Source organism: Triticum aestivum, chromosome 1B, assembly GCF_018294505.1.
Source record: "Triticum aestivum cultivar Chinese Spring chromosome 1B, IWGSC CS RefSeq v2.1, whole genome shotgun sequence".
Lineage (NCBI taxonomy): Eukaryota > Viridiplantae > Streptophyta > Magnoliopsida > Poales > Poaceae > Triticum > Triticum aestivum.
The window spans coordinates 564,088,527-564,110,116 of record NC_057795.1 but is presented as its reverse complement, the minus strand read 5'-3'; the positions used below and the strand labels follow the sequence as shown (position 1 = coordinate 564,110,116).

Here is a 21,590-nt window from a genome sequence, read left to right as displayed (position 1 = left end):
TGATGAATGCTTGTTACTGTTTTGTCATTCATCTTCCTCTTCTCAAGCTCTTCCCTAAGATCAGCTATATCAATTTGTGTGCTGCCTAATTGGCTAATTGCATGCTCCTTCTCATCCACCAGATTAGCAAAATCAAGTTTGAAATTGCTAAGCTCTTTTTCCAACTTCTTCTTCTCTTCTGAAATCTTCAAGTTATCCTCAGCATTCAGAACATTTTGTCTGATATTCTGTTTTGTCTCCTCTTCATACATGCTCCATATCCTAGCTAGGCTCATCTTCATAGCATCAGGCCACTCAGGGTCAACCCACTCCACATAGTTGTAGCTAGATACTTCCTATGAATTTAAAAGAAACATAATTTTAGTTAACTAATCAAGAAATTCAGTTAACTACTCAACAAATTTTAGTTAACTAAACATAGCACTTTAAATGGCATACAAATTGACTACTGAAAAATAACTAAAGTTTGAGCTTTTTAAAATTTTGACAGTGTGAATGAAGTTGTACTAACCTTCTGGGCACAGGTTAGGAACCTCCTGCCAGTATCAACTGATTCAAATGCCACAACCTTCTCACACAAAGTTCCATCCTGACATGTAAGACTAGGCAAATCTATGGCCAGTCCTCCCCATTCCTCACAGAAGATTGTGGCAGGAGCCTAAAACAAATCCAGATTTGGATTCAGAATGAAGAAACAAAAACCTAGCTGTTGGTAACCCTAGTAGGAGATGAGGAGTAGATGACCAACCTTGCTGGTAATAGAGTCGTCTCCAGAAGAGCTAGGGAGATCATCCCACGAAACCATGGTTGAACTTTGTGATGCTGAGTGGATCTGCTGAGTAGGAGATGAGGAAGAAGAGAAGAAGGGGAATGAGTGGTGATGGATCTGGTGGTGGAAGATATATACTTGTGGTTGGGGAGGAAGCAAAGGTGGATCTAGTGGTTGTGGACCAAAGGCAAACATACAATGCAAGTTGTAGGGTGCCAGTGTGCATGGTTGTGGACCAATCAGTTAACTGAATCTTTGTTCAGTTAAGTTCATTTATATATTTTGGCCATATCAATCTCATTTAACCGAATTCATGTTCAGTTAAGTTCAGTTACATTTTGGCCATATCAATCAAGCTCATTTAACTGAATCCTTGTTCAGTTAAGTTGATTTACAATTTGGCCATATCAATCAAGCTCATTTAACTGAATATTTGGCTCAGAAAAGACCAAGTTCAGTTAACTGAATATTTGGCTCAGTGAGCTCAGAGAAGACAAAGTTAACTGAATATTGACAACAAATTGGAAGATTCAACATTGACACTGAAACATTGATATTACTTGATAGATACATATTCATTACAACCATACAGCCAAAATAACATCATATCCATTACAGCCATAGATACGTATTCAGCTCAGACACCTACTAATTTATCAACATCTCACTTCTTCATAATGAAGATGAAAGACATCACACAAAGAACCACAACACTAGCCATAAGAAGCTTTAGCACCTCTCTACCTAATCCAAGAAGCATAGCAACTTGCTGCTTGATAGCAAGGTTTTTCTCACTAGGGCTGTCAAAATTCACCCTGCCTGCAATGCCTCTTCCAGCCAAGGCCCTTCCAGCTAGGGATGGCAATGGGTCGGGTTTGGGGCGGGTGGAGCTGGTCCAAATCCAACCCATGACCCATCTTCCTACCCTTTGCCCATCCACCAAATTATCCACGAGCACAACTTGTACCCATGCCCAAACCCGCTGGATACCCACGTACCCATGGAGCCCCATGGGCATAGAAAAGTCAGCATGAAGCCTTCCCAAAGATCAAATTAACTCATCATCGTTCACTCACAAATGACAACAGAAGCTACATGCATAAGTAGGCAACAAGTAATACGATGATTCCTTAAGTGTGACATACCAGAGGTTGATTCTGCATTATATAGCTCATGGCACAAGTTGCATATTTCCTGCCATTTCCCATTGATTCGCTCTTTCTACTATCACTGGCATATGGCCCCACATGTCATAAGGGTATCCATTGGATATCCATGGAGCACAAACTATAACCATGCCCAACCCGTCTATTCGTGGGTATCCATATCCACGGATCCATGGGCAGAAATGTGCTCCATACCCTTGCCCAACCGGGTCGGGTATCCATGGGTATCCAGGTCCATGGATAAAATTGCCATCCCTACTTCCAGCTAAGTTTCTTCCTGCCATCCACTCAGTCCTCTTCCTCTCAAGCTCTTCCCTCCTATCCTCAGCTGCACCAATTGCATCTACAGCAGCATTACCAACAAGAACTCTAGTTTCAACCAGATGCTGCACATATTCCATCTCCCAGCGCCAGAAATCACAGGTGACCTACAACCAAAGCAATGCAATGTGTGAAAATGACTGACAAAGTTCAGTTAACATGAAAAAATGTTCAGTTAAGGACTAAAATTCAGTTAACAATGGCTACTGAGCACATTCAAGACTTCTAAGCACATCATGGCTACTGAACGTTCAGTTAAGAGATCTCTTTAGTTAACTTCTAAGCACATCACAGCTAGTTAACCCAGCCATCATGCCTACTGAGCACAACATGGCTACTGAACATGGCAGGTTCATGAATCGAACAGAAAAAGCCTGAAGCTTACATTGTCGTGGGTGCACTTGTAGAAAACCCAGCCATCGTGCTCATCGGTGCTAGAGCGGTAGCACTTGACAGGTTCGCCACAATCGGGGCATCCGACGAGTGGCACCTCAACAGAGCGGCCACGCAGACCAGAGCGCACACCGGAGTGGGAGGATCTCGCAGATGATATGCCGTCGGCGAGAGGTGGCAGCAGATCCAAGCGGTGGTGGCTGCGGCGACAGCGGCGGAGCCGGCGACTGCGACTAGGGTTCGAGACGGGAGAGGAAAGGGGAGAGGTGCGCTGCGGTGCGGTGGGTGTGGAGAGGTTGGGTTCGACCATGTGGTGTCGTGTGGACGATCCGACCAGGTGGGTGGGTGAGATGCGACTAGGTGAGCCGCGGTCCGACCAGGCGGGGGGACAAACGTAAATTCATCATTTTTGCAATAAACCCCCTCGTATTCTTCCGCCCAGGCGTCTTCTGATGAGCTGGCGGTCAAAGCCCGCATGGACTCGCCAGTCAACAGCCAAGTCAGCAGATACGTACAGGAAATGATATTTTGGACCGTAGATGACAACCTGAGACAAGTTGTAGGACTGTATTTTGGATATTTGCAAGTACGGGAAGAAATGCGGCCAACGCGACAAGTATGAGGACATGTAGTGAATTTTTCTCTATTTTATACTCCATCCGTCCGGAAATACTTGTCATCAAAATAAATAAAAGGGGATGTATCTAGATGTATTTTAGTTTTATATACATTCCTTTTTGTCCATTTTAATGACAAGTATTTTCAGACAGAGGGAGTATCTATGAGCTTCTTGCTGGGGCCTCCGTCGCCGCTCAAACAGTCAAGCATTCATGTGCTAGCAGTTTGCATCGATGTGCTTCAGTTCAGTGCTACAACTACCCAAGTTTGGCTCCATTATTTTACAAGTACTGTAGTAGCTGAGACTTGCTTCTTCTTTGGCATCGACGTCCCAACCACGAGCTTCAAATCCGTGCTAATGCTACAAAAGCTGACGCCGCCATTGCAGCAGCACTCCAAAGCAGCACCAAGAAAATGGCCTCTACAGAGCAAGAGCACGGCGAGAAGCTGAGGATCCTGATCGTGCCCTTCTTCGCCACCAGCCACATCGGCCCCCACACCGACCTCGCCGTCCGCCTCGCCGCAGCCAGGCCGGGCACCGTCGAGCCTACGGTGGCGGTCACCCGGCTAACGTCTCGGTCGTTCGGTCGGCGCTCGACCGGCACGGCCCCTCCATGGCGAGCCGAGCCGTCCGGATAGCCACCTACATGTCCCCGGAGGTGGGCGGCCTCCCGCCGGGCGTCGAGAACCTCTCCGCCGCCGGGCCCGACGCGTGGCTCATCGATGCCGCGGCCATCGACGAGGCGCTGACGCGGCCCGCGCAGGAGGCGCTCGTCAGGGAGCTGTCCCCTGACGCCGTCTTCACCGACGTCCACTTCTTCTGGAACTCCATACTCGCCGGCGAGCTCGGCGTGCCGTGCATTACGTTCAGTGTCATTGGACCCTTCTCGAACCTTGTGATGCACCACCTCGGCGGCACAGTTACAGTCGACGGCGACTCGGATTGCCAGGAGGTGATTGTACCAGGTTTTCAGGCCCTGAGATACGTATCCCGAGGGCTGAGCTGCCGGAGATCTTGAGGTACCAGGAGAAAGACGACGGATCCAGCAGCCCGATCATGGCGGGGCAAGCACGGTGCTTCGGCGTAGTCGTCAACACGTTCATGGACCTGGAGAGCGAGTACTGCGACCTGTACGCGCGCCTCGGCCACGTGAAGCGCGCCTACTTCGTCGGCCCAGTGTCGCTGCCGTTGCCACCGGCCGGAGCAAGCGCCGCTGAGTCGCCGTGCATCCGTTGGCTAGGCTCGATGCCCAGATGCTCGGTGGTGTACTTATGCTTCGGCACCTACGCCTCCATCTCTGGAGATCAGCTATGGGAGCTGGCTCTTGGACTGGAATCCTCCGGCAAGCCGTTCCTGTGGGTGCTGAGGGCCGAGGGGTGGGAGCCGCCGGCGGGGTGGGAGGAGCGTGTCGGGAAGAGGGGGATGCTCGTCAGAGGGTGGGCCCCGCAGACCGCAATCCTGGCTCATCCGGCCGTGGGGGCGTTCCTGACGCACTGCGGGTCGAGCTCTCTGCTGGAGGCGGCGGCGGCCGGCGTGCCGATGCTGACGTGGCCGCTGGTGTTCGACCAGTTCATCGAGGAAAGGCTGGTCACAGACGTTCTCAAGATTGGCGAGAGGGTGTGGGACGGGCCACGGAGCACGAGGTACGAGCAGCAGCAGACGGTGCCGGCCGCGGCGGTGGCGCGGGCCGTGGCGAGGTTCTTGGAGCCCGGGGGAACAGGGGAGGCGGCGAGGGGTCGAGCGCAGGAGTTCGCCGTGAAGGCTCACGCCGCCGTGGCGGAAGGCGGGTCGTCGTCCTGTGATCTGCGCAGGCTTATCGACGACCTGATGAAAATAAGGGAGGCCGTCGCCGGCGGCGACACTACTACGTCGCGCGCTGCTGAGATGTAGCGTCATGTGGCATTTCCCTGTGCTTCAATCCGTTTGTAAACCTTGTAACACCGGCCGCTTATGTCTTACTCCCTCCGACCCATAATGTGACATTACATTAATGTTAAAAAATGTCTTACATTATACATTATGAGACGGAGGGAGTACTATGTTTTTTCCTTTGCCTACTAACTAGTGTCTGTCACCTGTTGGTACTGCATTTCCTGCCGTCTGCATCTGCATTTACATTTGGGGCGGTCTATGCGCATCATCTCGTTTTACGCCTGGGGCTCTGTCTGCACCGATGTACAGCTGGTCTTGAAACATCACCATCTCCCTTGCGATTCGAAATGCAAAAGCAGAATTTGTATATCTGTAGGAAACATAGTTGCAGGTTGTTAAAGCAGCCTCGATGGTCAAATCCGGACCCACAAATGCCGGCGAACGCGTCTGCTGGCACTGACTGGTCAAACCTCAAATAATGCAATCTACATCTGAATACCTCAAATCCATATTATTACATGCAACGTAGCGATCTTTAAGCTGAGTTTGTCCTGTCGCTGTGGCCATGTCCGGCGGCCAGCTGTGCTTCTCAGAGTGCTGGTCCGGACGTCGACAAGGTAGAGTAGGGTATGGGACACGAGTCGGCTTATGGGACTCAAGGCGCCGTTGTTTCCCATGCCCTACACTTCCTCGTCGCAGCCCGAAACTCGTTGAGTGCCGGTGGACGTCAGGGCGATGATGGATCCGAACTAGGACGAGCCGGCGGCATCCACAACGACACAGTTGCGGCGTCCGGGTGCACTATACGGGGCACCGGAGAATGTGACTCCGCCTCACCGACGTCCACCGCCACGAGCGATGCCTCCGCCTCCCGCGCCCGCTGTTGCGCACGGCGGGCACGTCGCACCATGTTTGCATCCGACCACACCCACGGTGCGTCCATGGCCTTGGCGCGCCACGGAAGGGTCGCGCGTCCGCCATCTCGTTCGGATGCCAGACGGACTGCACCGCCTCCGGTAAGGCAGCGACGGTTGCCCTAGCATCGAATTCATGCGCCATTTGGGCAGGCGCAATGGATTTACGACAGAAGGAGTCCAAGCGCTGTCGTGCATGGGCGTCCTCCTGCGAGCGGTGGTGCGCAAGCCGAACAGCCATCTCCTCGTCGGGGCCGTGAGGGATGAGCTCAGTGTCCACGGATCAAGAGGTGAAGGACTCAGATCCGCTGTCCGCCATGCCGGAGACAGCCGGACGTCACCGGAGACGATCTTGGGCCAGCATGAGACAGATCCGACGTGGCGGGCGTGCCCAGACGCCCCCATATCCACCCATATCTAGGCTGGATATGAGGGGTGGCGATCAGACGGGCATTTGAGGTACGTTTGAGGCTCCCGGATGGGTCGAAATTTCATGACCGATCAATGACGGGGCGGCCCGCTCGGACATTTGAGAAAGGTTTGGGGTGCCCGATTGTAGATGTTCTTACGTCAAAAACTGACTTTTGATCAGAATCCTCCAAAGACGGCAAGCCAAATGTTCTCATCAGAGCAACTTCAATGTGTCGACCCAAACGGACGCATGTTTTGTCCGTTTTTTGTGCATTTGGGTCGGCTGCCTGCTCGTCGCCCGCCCCCTTCTGTGTTTAGGTCGGCCGTGCGCCCAACTCGCGGACACATTTTCGTCCTCACGGTTGGCCTTTTCCGCAAACATATGGAAATTTGACGACAGTTCACATAATTCAATCAAAATACAAATATCTTATAGTTTCACAACCAAATAAATATCTTATAGTTTACAAGCCAAATAAAAATTAAATTGTCTTAAATACATTAAAAAAGATAGTTGATATATCTGTTGGTTGCCACGTGAGCGCACATATACTCAATCAAATCATCTTGCAGCTGAATGTGAGTTTTCCAATTACGCATTTGATGATCGCACGTAGGCCACTCACGGAGTCGGATGCCTTCAACGGACCTTCACGGAGTGGCCTACGTGCCATCTCCTAATTTGCCCCCTATTTTCACTGTGGGCCCCGCCATGCAGAAGTGCATGCTCTAGCCAATGCAACCAAAAGATCGATCTGGTGGAAGAGACTAGGCAGCACATTATACGTTAACACTCCCCCTCACGTGTGGCTCCCTCAGGCCTAAACATAGACCCAAAGTGGGCTGCAATTTAATTGCGCTAGCTGAGTCTTAACTCAAGACCTCTTGGCTCTGATACCATGTAGAAGTGCATGCTCTAGCCAATGCAACCAAAAGACCGATCTGATGGAAGAGACTAGACAACACATTATACGTCAACACGCCAACCTTAATTAAATCCTGGCCACTAATACTTAATCAACCCTGTAAACTCCCCGTGAACCCCCCGTGAGTGTAGCATTGCCCTTTCTTTGTCACAACTTTACACGAACATGTTGTTTTTAGTCATTTCCTAGAAAGGCCAAAATAGCTTGCAAAGGGTACAAGTTTCAGCTAACAAATATGTATAGCATACATGATCTACAGCTCTACTGCTCTGCCACAATGTCATTCCATCTCGCCGGAGAACGACCGAGTAGGCACAAGCCACGCATGTCTGCAGTATACCTTCTGTCGCTGATGTTCAAGGGAGCGACGGCGTGGCCGTGATGCCACCGGCGGCCGCTCTTGCTTCCACAAGGTCATCAATGAGACGGCGCAGGTCACAGTACGACGAGCCTCCTTCCGCCACGGCCGCATGAGCCTTGGCCGCGAGCTCTGTAACGACCTGGGCTGTGCCCACGAGATGTGTGCGAGTGGCCTACTGGGCCGGCCCATTGTGGCCTGTAATGATATCTACTTATAGGCTAGTGTGAGGAGAGGAGGACATCGATCTGTAAAACTGAATATCGTTATTCCTAATCCCAAGCCTTCCTCTGTGCTTCTTCTTCCTCTCCAAGCTATTTCCTTCTGTCTCCACCTACCACATCCTGGCGTGATGCAAGGAGTTGCTGCGATCCCGTAGCATCTGGTACTCAGAGCCAAAATCGATCCGTGTCCTCTGATCCACGAAATTTTTTGCGATCTTCAAATCAATCCATCGATCAGCTCCTAATTCCAGGCAAAAGGTGCGGATCCCCTCGGGTGATTCTGCGAGAAACACTCCGGTGTACCTGCGTTGGGTCGAGCAGATCGATCGGCCGCAACGGCGCGCTTCAACGAACCGACCCTCTCTGCGCGGATGGCGACGGCGGAGCTCTCCCTGGCGGACCTGCAGAAATTTGTGCAGGCCACGATCCAGCAGAGCAAGGCGGTCTCAGATGCAGGGACGGCCACATCGGAGAGGGTGACCGAGCTCCAGGACTCGCTCGACAAGTACGCATCCTCGTCCGCCAAGGCGTTCCATGCGCTTGCGCAGACGACCACGGCCGCGTTGGGCCGTACGGAGGCCACCCTCGGCCGCGTCCTCATCGCCAACAATTCACTTGACGCGGCGATGGCGGAGATGAAGCGCGCCCTGGATGGAGTGGTACGTCGAGTGGACCAGTTGGAAAGAGCTCCAGCAACGGGCCCTGCACCACCACCACCACCACCGCCGGCACCACAACGCTTCGGGCCACTACGCACGAAGGGACATAGCAGCATGCAAGCGCCATAGGCGACAGATCTGCGGGGGCCTCGTCTGAATCGTCCCCAACCACACGGTGGTGAGCTATCTCAGACCCGACCCGCTGCCAGCGAGTATTTCTCGGATGATCAGGAAGATCCAGATCGCTCCACGGAGTACGGGCACCGATCGCATCCCAACAGATACAGACCACGCATTCCTCGGTCTGAATTTCCTAAGTTTGATGGGGAGGATCCTAAATGGTGGAAACAGTAGTGTGAAAAGTACTTCCGGATGTACAATGTGCAGTAGGAATTATGGGTTGATTTTGCAACAATGCATTTTGCAGGCAACGCAGCGCGCTGGCTTCAGACTTACGAAGCCATGCACACAGTCGACAGTTGGGCAGCCTTGTGTGTTGCAGTGTTTGCCAAGTTCAACAAAAACAAATACACCAGAGACATTGATATATTCTTTGCACTGAAACAGACTGACACAGTGGATGAGTATGCCCACCTCTTCGAAGAGCACATGCACAAGATCCTGGTCTATAATCAATCTTATGATGAGACGTTCTTCATCAACCGTTTTGTTCAAGGTCTCAAACCAGGAATAAGAGCACCTATGAAGCTGCAGCAGCCAAGCACAGTGGATTTGGCTTACTCTCTGGCACAAACACAAGAAGCACTCCTGGTCGAAGACACATCTAAATTCAGCAAGAAGTGGGAGCCACGGTTCAGTTCCAAACCATATGTGCATCAGGGTATAATGGGCGCCTCACCAGTTGACAAATGATCAGACGAGCAAGCTAAGGTGCCGGACAAAGTTGACACGCTCAGAGCTCAGCGTAGGGCAAGAGGAGAATGTTTTAAGTGTGGGAAAAAATATGGCCCAAGACACAAATGCCCCAGCAAGGTGCAATTACATGTGATGGAAGAATTATGGGATGCATTGCAGGTGTCTGAATCAGCCTCTAGTGAGTCTGACAGCGAACAAATGGTCTCTCCACCTGCAGATAAGGACAGTGACGATTGTATGAAACTGTCAGTGCAAGCAGCCACAGGCACATCTTCTAAAGAGAGTATTAAGCTGCAAGGCATGGTGGGAAAACGTCAGCTCTTAATACTGGTAGATTCAGGCAGTTCTACCAACTTCATTAGAGCTGATTTGGCAAAAGAACTCAAGTGCACAACTGAAGAAATACCTGCAGCAACTGTAACTGTGGCAAATGGAGGCACTCTGCTCTGTAATACTCAAGTGCCAAACCTACAGTGGTTTTGTCAAGGAAACACCTTCAATACTCAGTTCAAAGTGCTTCCCTTAGGCACTTATGATATCATATTCGGAATGCAGTGGCTGGAAACAATGAGTCCTATGTGGGTTGACTGGAGAAAGAAGGTCATGAGGTTTAAGTACCAAGGAGCAAGAATCACACTCAGAGGAGTTAAAGATAAACTCAACTCCCGCACAGCTATTTCTGGAAAACACTTACAAGGCCTCCTCAACACTGGAGCAGTTGAGCTAGTAATCCACCTTTGTCATATGGCAGAGAAACCTATGTCAGAAACCTGCATTCCACCTGAAGTTCAGCCACTTCTTTACAAGCATCAGCAACTGTTCACTACTCCTGACTCCCTTCCTCCCCATAGGGAATTTGACCATAAGATACCTCTGCTACCTGGAGCAAAACCTGTGAATGTTAAACCATACAGGTATAATCCCATGCAAAAACAGGAGATAGAAACACAGGTGACCACCATGCTTAATCAGGGAGTTATACAACATAGCACCAGTTCCTTTGCTTCCCCTGTGCTACTGGTCAGAAAGAAAGATGGCACCTGGAGATTCTGTGTAGATTATAGAATACTCAACTCAGTTACAGTGCAACATAAATATCCCATACCTGTTGTGGAGGAACTGCTGGACGAATTAGCAGGAGCAAAATACTTCGCAAAGTTGGATTTGAGAGCTGGCTATCATCAGATCAGATTGGTTGAGGGAGAGGAACACAAAACTGCTTTCAAAACCCATCATGGCCTGTATGAATTCAAAGTCATGCCATTTGGGTTAACCAATGCCCCTGCAACCTTTCAAGCTGCCATGAATATATTGTTTGCACTGTTACTGAGAAAATGTGTCCTAGTTTTTATGGATGATATCCTTATATATAGTGCAAGTTTGGAAGAGCACCTGCAACACTTGGAACAAGTCTTCACCATTTTGCACGAAAACCAACTATATGTCAAGCTGAGCAAGTGTTCTTTTGCCCAGCAGGGGTTGGAATACCTTGGTCATGTAATCAGTGCAGCAGGAGTTCAGACTGACCCTGCTAAAATCTCAGCTGTCAGAGATTGGCCAGTACCAACAAATGTGAAGCAAGTGAGGGGGTTTCTAGGCCTTACTGGATATTATAGAAGGTTCATTAAACACTATGGAATTATCAGCAGGAGCCTCTCTGATTTGCTCAAAAAGGATGCAGTGTTCACCTGGACACCTACTACAGAAGCTGCATTTCAGAGCCTAAAAACTGCCTTAGCCCAAGCTCTTGTACTAGATCTGCCTGATTTCAAGAAAACCTTCATGATTGAAACAGACGCCAGCAACAATGGAATTGGGGCAGTATTAATGCAAGAAGGGCACCCCATTTCCTATCTAAGCAAAGCACTGGGCCCCAAGGCTCAAGCACTCTCCACCTATGAGAAAGAGTGTTTAGCTGTCATACTTGATGTGGATAAATGGAGAAGTTATCTGCAGCATGCCCCATTTACATTGGCAACAGACCATAGGAGCCTGACACACTTGCAAGATCAAAAAATCAGTAGTCCTATGCAACAGAAAGCACTATTGAAGTTGCTGGGCCTGAGGTATAATATACTATACAAAAAAGGACAGGAAAATACAGCAGCTGATGCTCTCTCAAGATCACCTTCTCCTAGTGAGCTGCATACAATTTCCTTCTGTACACCTAAGTGGCTGGCTGTGGTCTCTGGAGGATATCAACAACATGAGGAAGACAAACAATTGCTTCAAGAACTAGCTCTCTCGGGCTCAAATGACAAGGGATATGTGTTGCATCAAGGTATCATCAGATACAAGGACAGAGTGTGGTTAGGTCATAACACTGAGGCTCACAAAGCAATTATGTTATCCTTACATGCTAGTGGAGTGGGAGGTCACTCAGGGTTCCAGGGTACTTACCAAAGGATTAAAGCCTTGTTTGCCTGGTCTGCTATGAAGCAAGATATTCAGAACTATGTGAAAGAGTGCACTATGTGTCAACAAGCAAAAGCCGAACATATTAGGAAACCTGGCTTGCTCAGCCCTCTGCCAGTACCTAAAAAAGCATGGAACTTGGTCACTATGGATTTTATTGGAGGCCTGCCCAAGAGCAAAATTTTTGACACTATTCTGGTGTTCATTGACAAGTTTAGCAAGTATGACCATTTCCTCCCTCTGGCTCATCCATTCACTGCCCTCCAAGTAGCACAACTTTACCTGGACAATGTGTACAAACTCCACGGCCTTCCTATGGTGATAGTCACTGATCGAGATCCTATCTTCACAAGCACTTTGTGGCAAGAGCTGTGCAAATTAACTGACACAAAAATGAATATGAGTTCTGCAAGTCACCCAGAAACTGATGGTCAGTCTGAGAAACTCAACCAGTGTTTGGAAACATTTCTCCGGTGCATGGTACACTCTGCCCCAAAGAAATGGGCTTATTGGCTGCCACAAGCAGAGTACTGGTACAACACTAACTACCACTCAGCGCTGGGCAAAACTCCATTTCAAGTCCTCTATGGATATCAACCCAGACACTTGGGTGTTGCAAATCTTCAGAGCTCGCTATCATCTGATCTGTCAGGCTGGTTAGCGGAACGCAACCTGATGCAAGGCCTGATCAGGGAGCACCTGTTGCGTGCTCAACAGCGCATGAAAGCACAAGAGGATAAACACCGGTCAGATCGGCAGTTTGCAGTAGGGGAATGGGCATACCTAAAACTTCAGCCCTATGTGCAACAGTCAGTAGTCCAAAGATCCAATCACAAGCTCGAATTCAAATACTTTGGCCCTTACTAGATTTTGGAAAAAGTGGGTGAAGTGGCTTACCGGCTTGCCCTGCCAGCGTCCAGCAAGATACATCCAGTGGTCCACGTCTCGCTGCTGAAACCAGCACAGCCTCCAGTGCAGAATGACAACACCACTGATCTGGCTGCCCTTCAAATCTCAACACCGCTGAATCCGGCTTAGGTATTACAGTCTCGTTTGGTGCAGGTAGGCGGACACACTCGGGCGCAGGTCAAGATTGCTTGGCGCGGCCTTCCTCTCTCGATGGCAACCTGGGAGTGGGCTTCACTGCTAGCACCAGCGACAATGGCAAGATGATGAACAGTATGAGGGCGTCCTGGTTCTCAAGGGGAGGGGCATGTAACGACCTGGGCTGTGCCCACGAGGTGTGTGTGAGTGGCCTGCTGGGCCGGCCCATTGTGGCCTGTAATGATATCTACTTATAGGCTAGTGTGAGGAGAGGAGGACATCGATCTGTAAAACTGAATATCGTTATTCCTAATCCCAAGCCTTCCGCTGTGCTTCTTCTTCCTCTCCAAGCTATTTCCTTCTGTCTCCACCTACCACATCCTGGCGTGACGCAAGGAGTTGCTGCGATCCCGTAGCAAGCTCCTGCGCTTTGCCCCTCGCCACCTCCCTTGTTCCTCCAGGCTCCAAGAACCTCGCCACGGCCCGCGCCACCGCCTCCGCCGGCACCGTCTCCTGCTCCTCCTACCTCGTGCTCCGTGGACCGCTCCACACCCTCTCGCTGATCTTGAGAACTTCAGTGACCAGCCTCTCCTTGATGAACTGGTTAATGGCCGCGGCGAAGATGCGCCACACGTCGGCCCCGACAGCAGAGAGGTTCTCGACGCTCAGCGGGAGGTCGTCCACCTCCGGGAAAGGGTAGGTGGCTATCTTGATGGCGTTGGTTGCCGCGGATGCGCCGTGCCGCTGGAGCGTCGATCGATCGACCGAGACGTTCGCCGGGGTGAGCTCGACGGTGCCCGGCCTTGCCGCGGTGAGGCAGACGACGAGGTCGGTGTGTGGGTTGATGTGGCTGGTGACGAAGAAGGGGATGATCAACATCCGTAGCTTCTTGCCTAGCTCCGCTGAGGCCATTCTTTGCAAGTTTTTGGGCTTTGGAACGGATCACTGGGGGAGTGCCGCTGCAGTAATGGATGCCATCGGTGAGCCCGAGAAGAAGCTGGTGGCTCTGAGCGAACCGACAGCTTCGGCAGGGATGGGGACGGGGGGGGGGGGGAGAAGAGATGGGGCCATGCAGTAATGGGGCCATCCAGAAATAAGAGAAGAAGGCTCCTACAAGGCTCCTTAGAACGCAGGCACTCTCGGCCGCCGGATCGTTTCCCTTGATGCGTTCTCGTCCGTACGATCGAGATCTGGAGAAGCCTGGGCCGTTGGATTGGGATTGACACTACTGGAATGAATAGTGATGGCAGCAAAATGTAAATACCATGCCCCCACCGGGGTATTTTGGTCATTTCACATAGAGGCCTATAAAAGCTAGCAGCTCCCGTGGCAAGCCCTAGCAGCCTCCTCCCCACACTCGCCGCCCCGCCCGCGCGTCCTCGCGTCCCAGCCCCTCCTCCTTCCTCTTCTCGCGCGGTCGCGCCTCCCTCCGAACCCTCGATCCGCGCCCGCCTCCCTGCCCCACGCCGCCATCATCTCCGCCGGCGCCCGACTCCTCCGCTGCCTCCTCTCCACCGCCCTGCGAAGGACCTGTAGAAAGCGGCACGCCCTGTCGGGAAGCGGGCGGCGCGCGCCGTCGCCCCAGGATGCGCGCGGACAACTCTCTCGTGTTGACGCCCCCACTCCCTCCGCTTCTCCTCGTCGCCTCCCCTCGCGCCACCGTCACCGTCCGAGAAGCACCGCGGCCACTACTACTCTGCATCGTGCCGAGCTTGCCACCGCCGCCGCTCTCCCGGTCGAGCTCGTCCCTCACCACCGGCCCTCAAGTTGTGGAGGGGCAACAGGCAGCGGTGGACGAGGAAATCTACCACCAACCGCCGCCGCATGTCTTCCTGCTTCGCCATCAACGCGAGGAGCACCGGAGCGTGTCCTCAAGTTGGTGCTCCTCCGGGAAGAGGACAACCCGAGGTGAGCCGCCTCTGATCCATCGCGCTCCCATCGCCTTTCCTTCCCCTTTTCTCCTGTCGCCGCCACCGACGCCGTTACTCTCCCCGTCGGGAAGACTGTGCAGACTGCTACTCGCGTCGTTGCTCCGCAGAGCCATCATTAGGACCTTTTGTGCAGATCTGTCATGGAGGTCAACCCTGACGTCGGCCTTGTCGGATTGGAGCGGCAGTGCGGTGGTTGGTCTACTGTGGCGGCTCGCTGGAGGCAGCAGCAACCCAATCGGCACCGCCATCTCCTTCCCTATCCATGAGGTCTGATCTCCAGCCCGCCCCTCTGCTCCCAAAGTCTAGCTTCATGCCTCCACCTGTTCTTGTTTTTCCCCTTTTTTCTTTGGACGAATTTCATAGCTTCTTGGCCAGTTCGTTTTTTATCTTCCGTAATCCCAAGATAATGGCCACGAATCATTATCTTAGTTGATTTTGGCTTGTGGCCACCTAAAGCTAGAGCTAGAATAGAATAGAATAGGTTGAGTTGTTCGATCTGAAACTGTGTAGGCAAGTGTTTCAGACTAGGTTAATCGGTGGTTTTGGAGCAAAATTGAGCGCCCCTGGAAGAAATGATCTACACACGGGAGAAAAAAAGAAAAGGGTATTTCAAAACATCTGAACAACATTTCAATGCAACGAGAGCGCCATATTGGTTCGAGTGCTAGAGCTGCACCTATTGTTTTCATTTCCTGCTATCCGATTTGATATGAATCTTACGTTTTCGATGTACAGATGTGCTTCGCCAAATTTTAAAAAATCTTGATGATTAACACTTTAACTTGAGGAGAAATTTCCATAAGAAGTTCAGTTTCTTCCTGTACTAGGTTCTATTAGCTTATTCTGAATCTGAAGTTGACATCATGAACCACTGAATCGTAATCAGTTTTTCTCATGTGTGTATTGAGTGGCATACATCTCACGCACATAGACTGGTTCCTGATGGTGCAGCCAACCTCTGTCTTCCTCCCCGACGGCGGCGTCGAACCAACACTGGGTTATGCTACCCTTGGCCGTGGCCTAACACGCGCGGACTGAAGCATTGGTCAGGCACCCACTGCTTGGCTGCACGTCTGGGTCATCTCAGATAAGCTAATCTATCTCTTCTTTAAAATAAGATCATGTGCTTCTCTGATCCGGTTGTAGTAAGTTGTACAAGGCCTTAGCTGGTTGTCAGGAGGAACCTTCACCTCATGGCTAAAACTTGGGTAAAACTGTGGGCATACAAAATACATCTTTGTTTTTGTTGCCTTATAAACATGGCTGTGAAAGAACCGAATATTGGAAAACAACTGTATATCAATTCTCACTTACTCTGATATTTCTGAAAGTGAAAGGGATGAAGGATAGTGTAGTGAGCAGAGAACACACAGGTTATGTTGAAAATTTTGGTCGAAGTTACAGTCCATTAGCTGGTAGAAATATAGCACAACTAGCATGCCTAGATGCACACAACGTTGATGGTAATAAGATATGCTTGGCAACTAACTAACAAAATCAGATTATTCATTTCATAAATGTAGAAAAAAATAAGTATGGTCTTCACAACGTGTCTTCTTCTATGATTCGGTAACTTGCATTCCAATCTTATTTGTCTTCTTCTCATTGGGCATGGTGTCTTTAGATTATCAAAGGGGATTGTGTATGGCTGTTGACAATCCAGATTGTGGGCAGCTAAGAGGTTAGGATTAGTCATGTAAATTTTTGCTTATAAATAATATAATAACGCAGTAGTAGCCCCTCGTACTATTTTTTGTCAAAAATGGTGTGATACTAAGATTTTCACTACAGTACCATCTGTATCTAATGTAACTCGGCTATAGGTTATCCGAAGTAATGATGTCTATCACTCTGGTTGATTTGCGATATGGTATTATGGGTCCATATGCACCTGAGCTTTGCTACTTCCTCTGATTACCATGAACTCTGTACACATGAGCATGCCTATGCCATTGTCAAGTGCTACTCCAAACACCATTTACTGCTTGAAAATATCTCTCAACTTGGATAGAGCATCCTGTAAGGTCCATATTTACTCAACATGATTTTTTTTACTATGAGGACCCTTACTTCTAGCACTAGGTTTTGATTGTCTGTTGTTTTGTACATCTTTTACCAATATGATTTTAATCTTTAAAAAAGATCATATTCTAGACTCACAACAAATTGGATAGAGCATCCTGCAAGGTCTGTGAGGTGCAGATGATATTTCAGTGCTCAGTGTGCAGCTTATTTTGTAGACATCGCGGTTTCAGTTTGCAATATTAGACCTACTTGTATCAAGGTAGGGTTGACCATAACTGAACTTCGAATTTGTTTATACAGTATACATTATGCGCTTCATCCAATAAAAATATGAAATGCATGTGTTGCTTTGGCTCTCTTAATAGCAATTAATTGCGTATATTCAACTGGCCTTCTGGTTGACTAGCATAAATGGTCATATTCTATTTTTGATGTGAGCTATCCTCCTATTCATGTCCTGGAGGCTTTGCTTCCCAGGTTTATTGCTTTTGCAATTTAAAGTTTTGAAGCACTGCCTCACAGTTTTTTAATTACTATTAACATTACAAACTGGGATTCGAATATCATGGTTTTCCACTGGGAAATAATAGCACATTTAGCTTTGTCTGACCTATTTATTATCGATTAATGTAACACTTTACGATGTAGATGCTGGCAATGGGCCGTTAGCTACGCGCTTATAGTTTGCAGTTATGCACACCAGGTTCCTATGTAGGCTTAACATGAATTTGTTTCTTAACATGAACATGCTTATTTATGTTGCAGAGGGGAAAACTTCTCTGTTCTGTCCACTGCCTACATACAAGCTGCATGTGAGTAGGCCACATATCTTGGTTTTTCCTGCTACTTCTGATTATCCATGTGAAAACATTATTTTACAATCAGCTGTGGTGAAAAAATTATTGCAGTTGAGTTGGTTAATTATCATACTTAAATCTCGCCTCCATGCACTGAATTTTAATGGGGTTAGTATGCTTTGTACTGACCCAAAAACAATTCCTTATAACGCTCACCATTTGTGCATTTCTTTTGGTCTAGGACAAAGGGTATGTGGAAGACTGGATTTGATATTATCATGGAATGATAGCTATTAGCGTGTTCCTGGCTCTCGTTTGCTGTTATTCCTTCATAATTGCAACAAAGTGAGTATTGTAGGCTCAGAGAGAAATCTTTTGAATTTTGTAGCCTGCATCTTTATTTTCTTCCTCAACAATTCATGATGTACCATGTAGTAATTTTGATTTTTCATTCAGATGTTATTTTCTTTACAAATCCGCAAGCAACACACAATTCATGTTTGTTGTTTTAGTCTTGCTAATTCTTGACACGTTCCCATGTTTGTTCTGTGAGAGAGCTCCTGATGTCGTATCTATGCTCATTCTTAAAAGATACTTGTTTGGTTGATTGCTTTATGAAGAAAGTAGACCATTTTAGATCGAAGATATGGATTTATGACAACTTCGAGATGAGTTTGGCTGATGATGAAACTTTCAAATTAATGACAGTTTGATTTAGCATGTGGTTAGGTTATGCTCTTATGAAATGAATGTTCTTCTGTAATTTTAGTTTCAAGTACTTTTGATTGATAATATGGAGGATATGTATTTATGGTAATGTTTTCTATTGGTATTATTTAGGGATGCAAATCAATATCTTGCTCTGCCTATGCTGTGCAGTGGCCTAAGTGTTGGACCACCGGGTGGATAGGGAAAGCGTGTAATGTGCCAGGGCGTAATCTGTGTCGCTGCTCCGCATAGAGGAGCACACCATCGAGATGGCCCAAAATGGAAACACCGTAGGCCACAACTCTGGTGGGGGCCTTCATGGTTGCTGACGACCAGATGCCACCATGGTCTCCGATGTCGTCATGGCCCTTGCCGCCAGCCCACAACACAGTGCCGAGCAGGGGGTGTGGCCGGCGGTGGTCATTGATATCTTCAGCAGCGTCGGGTGTTGGCCACTTGCGCTGGTGGCTTTCTCCCGCTTTTGGTGCGTCACATTTAGAGTCTTTGTTCATTTCATCCTTCCTTTTTATTGGGTACCTCTGCTTATAGAAACAAACCAAACCCATTATTTCTACTAAATTAACTACATACTCCCTCCGTTCCTAAATATAGGTCTTTCTAGAGATTTCGACAAGTGGCTACATACGAAGCAAAATGAGTGTCTATATACATCTGTATGTGATAGTTCATTTGAAATCTCTGGAAAGACCTATATTTAGGAACGGAGGGAGTATATTTGTTCTGTTCCAGGAAAATGCATAAGAGGAATTTAATGGTTCTTATATTTGCACAGCTAAACTAACATTGTCACAGAGCAAGCACAAAAGTCTAAACTTTATGGTTTCATTTAGTTTTGGTCTTCAAATTGGCACTAAGTGCTTGGAATTGAGTCCAAGGACGAGTAGTCACACAATGCAAAGTTTAGTTTTAAAATACTAAGAATATATGATTCATTTTTCCTTTTTGATAGGTCAAATACATAATTTTACCCAGATTTATGTAAATAGATAATTGATGTCTTATAGATCTACTATACCTCCATTGCAGGTATGACTGATTAACAGAAAAAAAATCGTGGCCATTGGTCACCGCTTTTCATCAAGATGATTCTGTATCATTGTAATAGTGAGACTTTACTACACCCATTCTGTCGGTAGAACATTCTCTTAGGAGATTGTTTTATTTGTTTTGGTTGGGATATACTAAAGGCTGTGTACCTATGGAAAGAAAAAAGACACTTTCAAGTTTTGTATGTAGTACTTGATGTATGTCTCAAGTATAGCTTATAATGATCCTACTCTTAGTACTTGCTCTCTCATGTTTATGCTCTTAGTACTGAATTTAGTATCAGGTAATTAGCTTTTGTGATCTCATGAACAGACTGAACTTGATGCGGCCTTATAATCCCATGACCATGTTGAAATTGATGATGTCTTGCTTCTCATACCAGTGAATGTTTCTTCGTTCTCTTGGACCAGATAATTCATTGTCCTGTTGAATATGAGCGCTAAACTATGCTCCCTACTAAATTTTTTAAAGGTGCTCCCTACTAATTTGATCACTATCTATTTTACCACATTGATGCGACAGGCACCCCGCGCCAAGGCGCACTGTCGATCTAGTGGATAGTGAATCCAGGAGCTCGAGATGCAATCTCGTGGCATCTTTTGTGCTGTACTACACTGCTCCATGACTTGGTGGTCCGGAGAAGAGAGGACAACTGCACGACGATGATGCATGCAATTGCAGCAACCGCGCGGAGACGATGCACCGGGTCTTCACAGCAGAAAGCTCTTTTTACCGGTGCTGGTATGTACCGACAAACCATTCACCGGTCATTTTGCTCGTGATTCGTGTTGTGGTGTAGTACAAAGTTGAGTCATCTATTTTAAAATGGAGGGACTATAAGAGTGCATTTGTGGCGGTTAATCCTTTGTATATAGTTAAATCAATGTCAGATTAATAGGGCCCACGTCAGTCCCTTTTACAGTGGAATGTACACATGCATGCAACATCTCTCCTCTCTCTCTACCAAACAAATCCATGCATTTTATTTTTGTTTACATTTTTAGATGCCCAAAATTTTTACAACAATGCTTCATTGTTTAATTTTTTCATATATTCAAATTCATGAACATAAGATCTTTAGAATAAGACCAATCTTGAATATATTTAAACTAGTTTAATTTTTACTATTTCAATCATATGAAATATTAATTTCACTTATTTCAAATTTGAATTTTCAAAATAATTGAAATCAGTTATTGAAATGATTGAAACAACTTTTCTGAACATAGTTTTCTTAAGATGTTGAAACCAGTTTGTGTGAAATTGATTAATTCAAATACATTGTACAAAAAAACTATGAAATTTGAGATTGTAAATATGTGAAATTGAATGTTTCATTGTGTGAAATTGATTAATCAGTTATGTGAAATTGAGTTATTTGAACATTATCACACAATTGAATGTTTCATTGTGTGAAATATGTGAAATTGAATGTTTCATTATGTGAAATTTTAAAATTTTGTTTTTTCAATTGTGCGATTCTAATGTGTTTTTTCTGGACCTAGTGAAGTGAGTGAAATCTATCTTATGTAATGACTGTAATTAGTTTTTTTAAAACAAGTGAAATATAGTATTTCAATTGAGTGAGTGTAATGTGTTTTATGAAATGAGTGAAATGGGTGAAATAAGTTATTTGGAAAAAGTGAAATATACCTTTTTGATGTGAAACGGCTTATTTCAATGTTTGAAACTGCTATAGTGAAATACGTTTCAATATATTTTCGTAAATACGAAGTGAAATTAGTTTTTGAGATATACTTTTTAATGAGTGAAATCATTTTTTGAATTGTGTGAAATATGTTTTTCAAATAATTTAAATCAGTTCTTTGCATCGAGTGAAATCAATTTCAAAATATGTTTTCTCAACTGAATGAAATTATTTTCTTCATACAAATGAAATATCTTTCTTTAGATGAGTGAAATTGGTTTCTTGAACATAAAGAAATGAGTTTATTTTTTTGGAATAATTGAAATCAACTTCCTGATATGGGCGAAACTGGTATTTTAAAACGACTAAAATCTATGTTTTATAATGTGTAAAAATATGTTGTCTCAACTGAGTGAAATATGTTTTCTCAACTGAGTGAACTTACT

At 47.2% G+C, this 21,590-nt stretch overlaps 1 protein-coding gene and 1 pseudogene across 1 annotated transcript; both read left to right on the top strand.

The window, feature by feature from the left end:
- Positions 1 to 3,574: 3,574 nt before the first annotated feature.
- LOC123095370 (UDP-glycosyltransferase 73C4-like) lies at positions 3,575 to 5,248 on the top strand (annotated as a pseudogene).
- Positions 5,249 to 14,308: 9,060 nt separating this feature from the next.
- On the top strand, positions 14,309 to 17,736 carry LOC123138536 (uncharacterized). The gene is made up of 3 exons (XM_044558520.1): positions 14,309 to 14,875; positions 15,032 to 15,165; positions 15,850 to 17,736. Exons 1-3 carry the CDS (start codon positions 14,554 to 14,556, stop codon positions 15,934 to 15,936), a joined length of 543 nt encoding a protein of 180 aa, XP_044414455.1. The 5' UTR covers positions 14,309 to 14,553; the 3' UTR covers positions 15,937 to 17,736.
- The last annotated feature ends 3,854 nt before the right edge of the window (positions 17,737 to 21,590 follow it).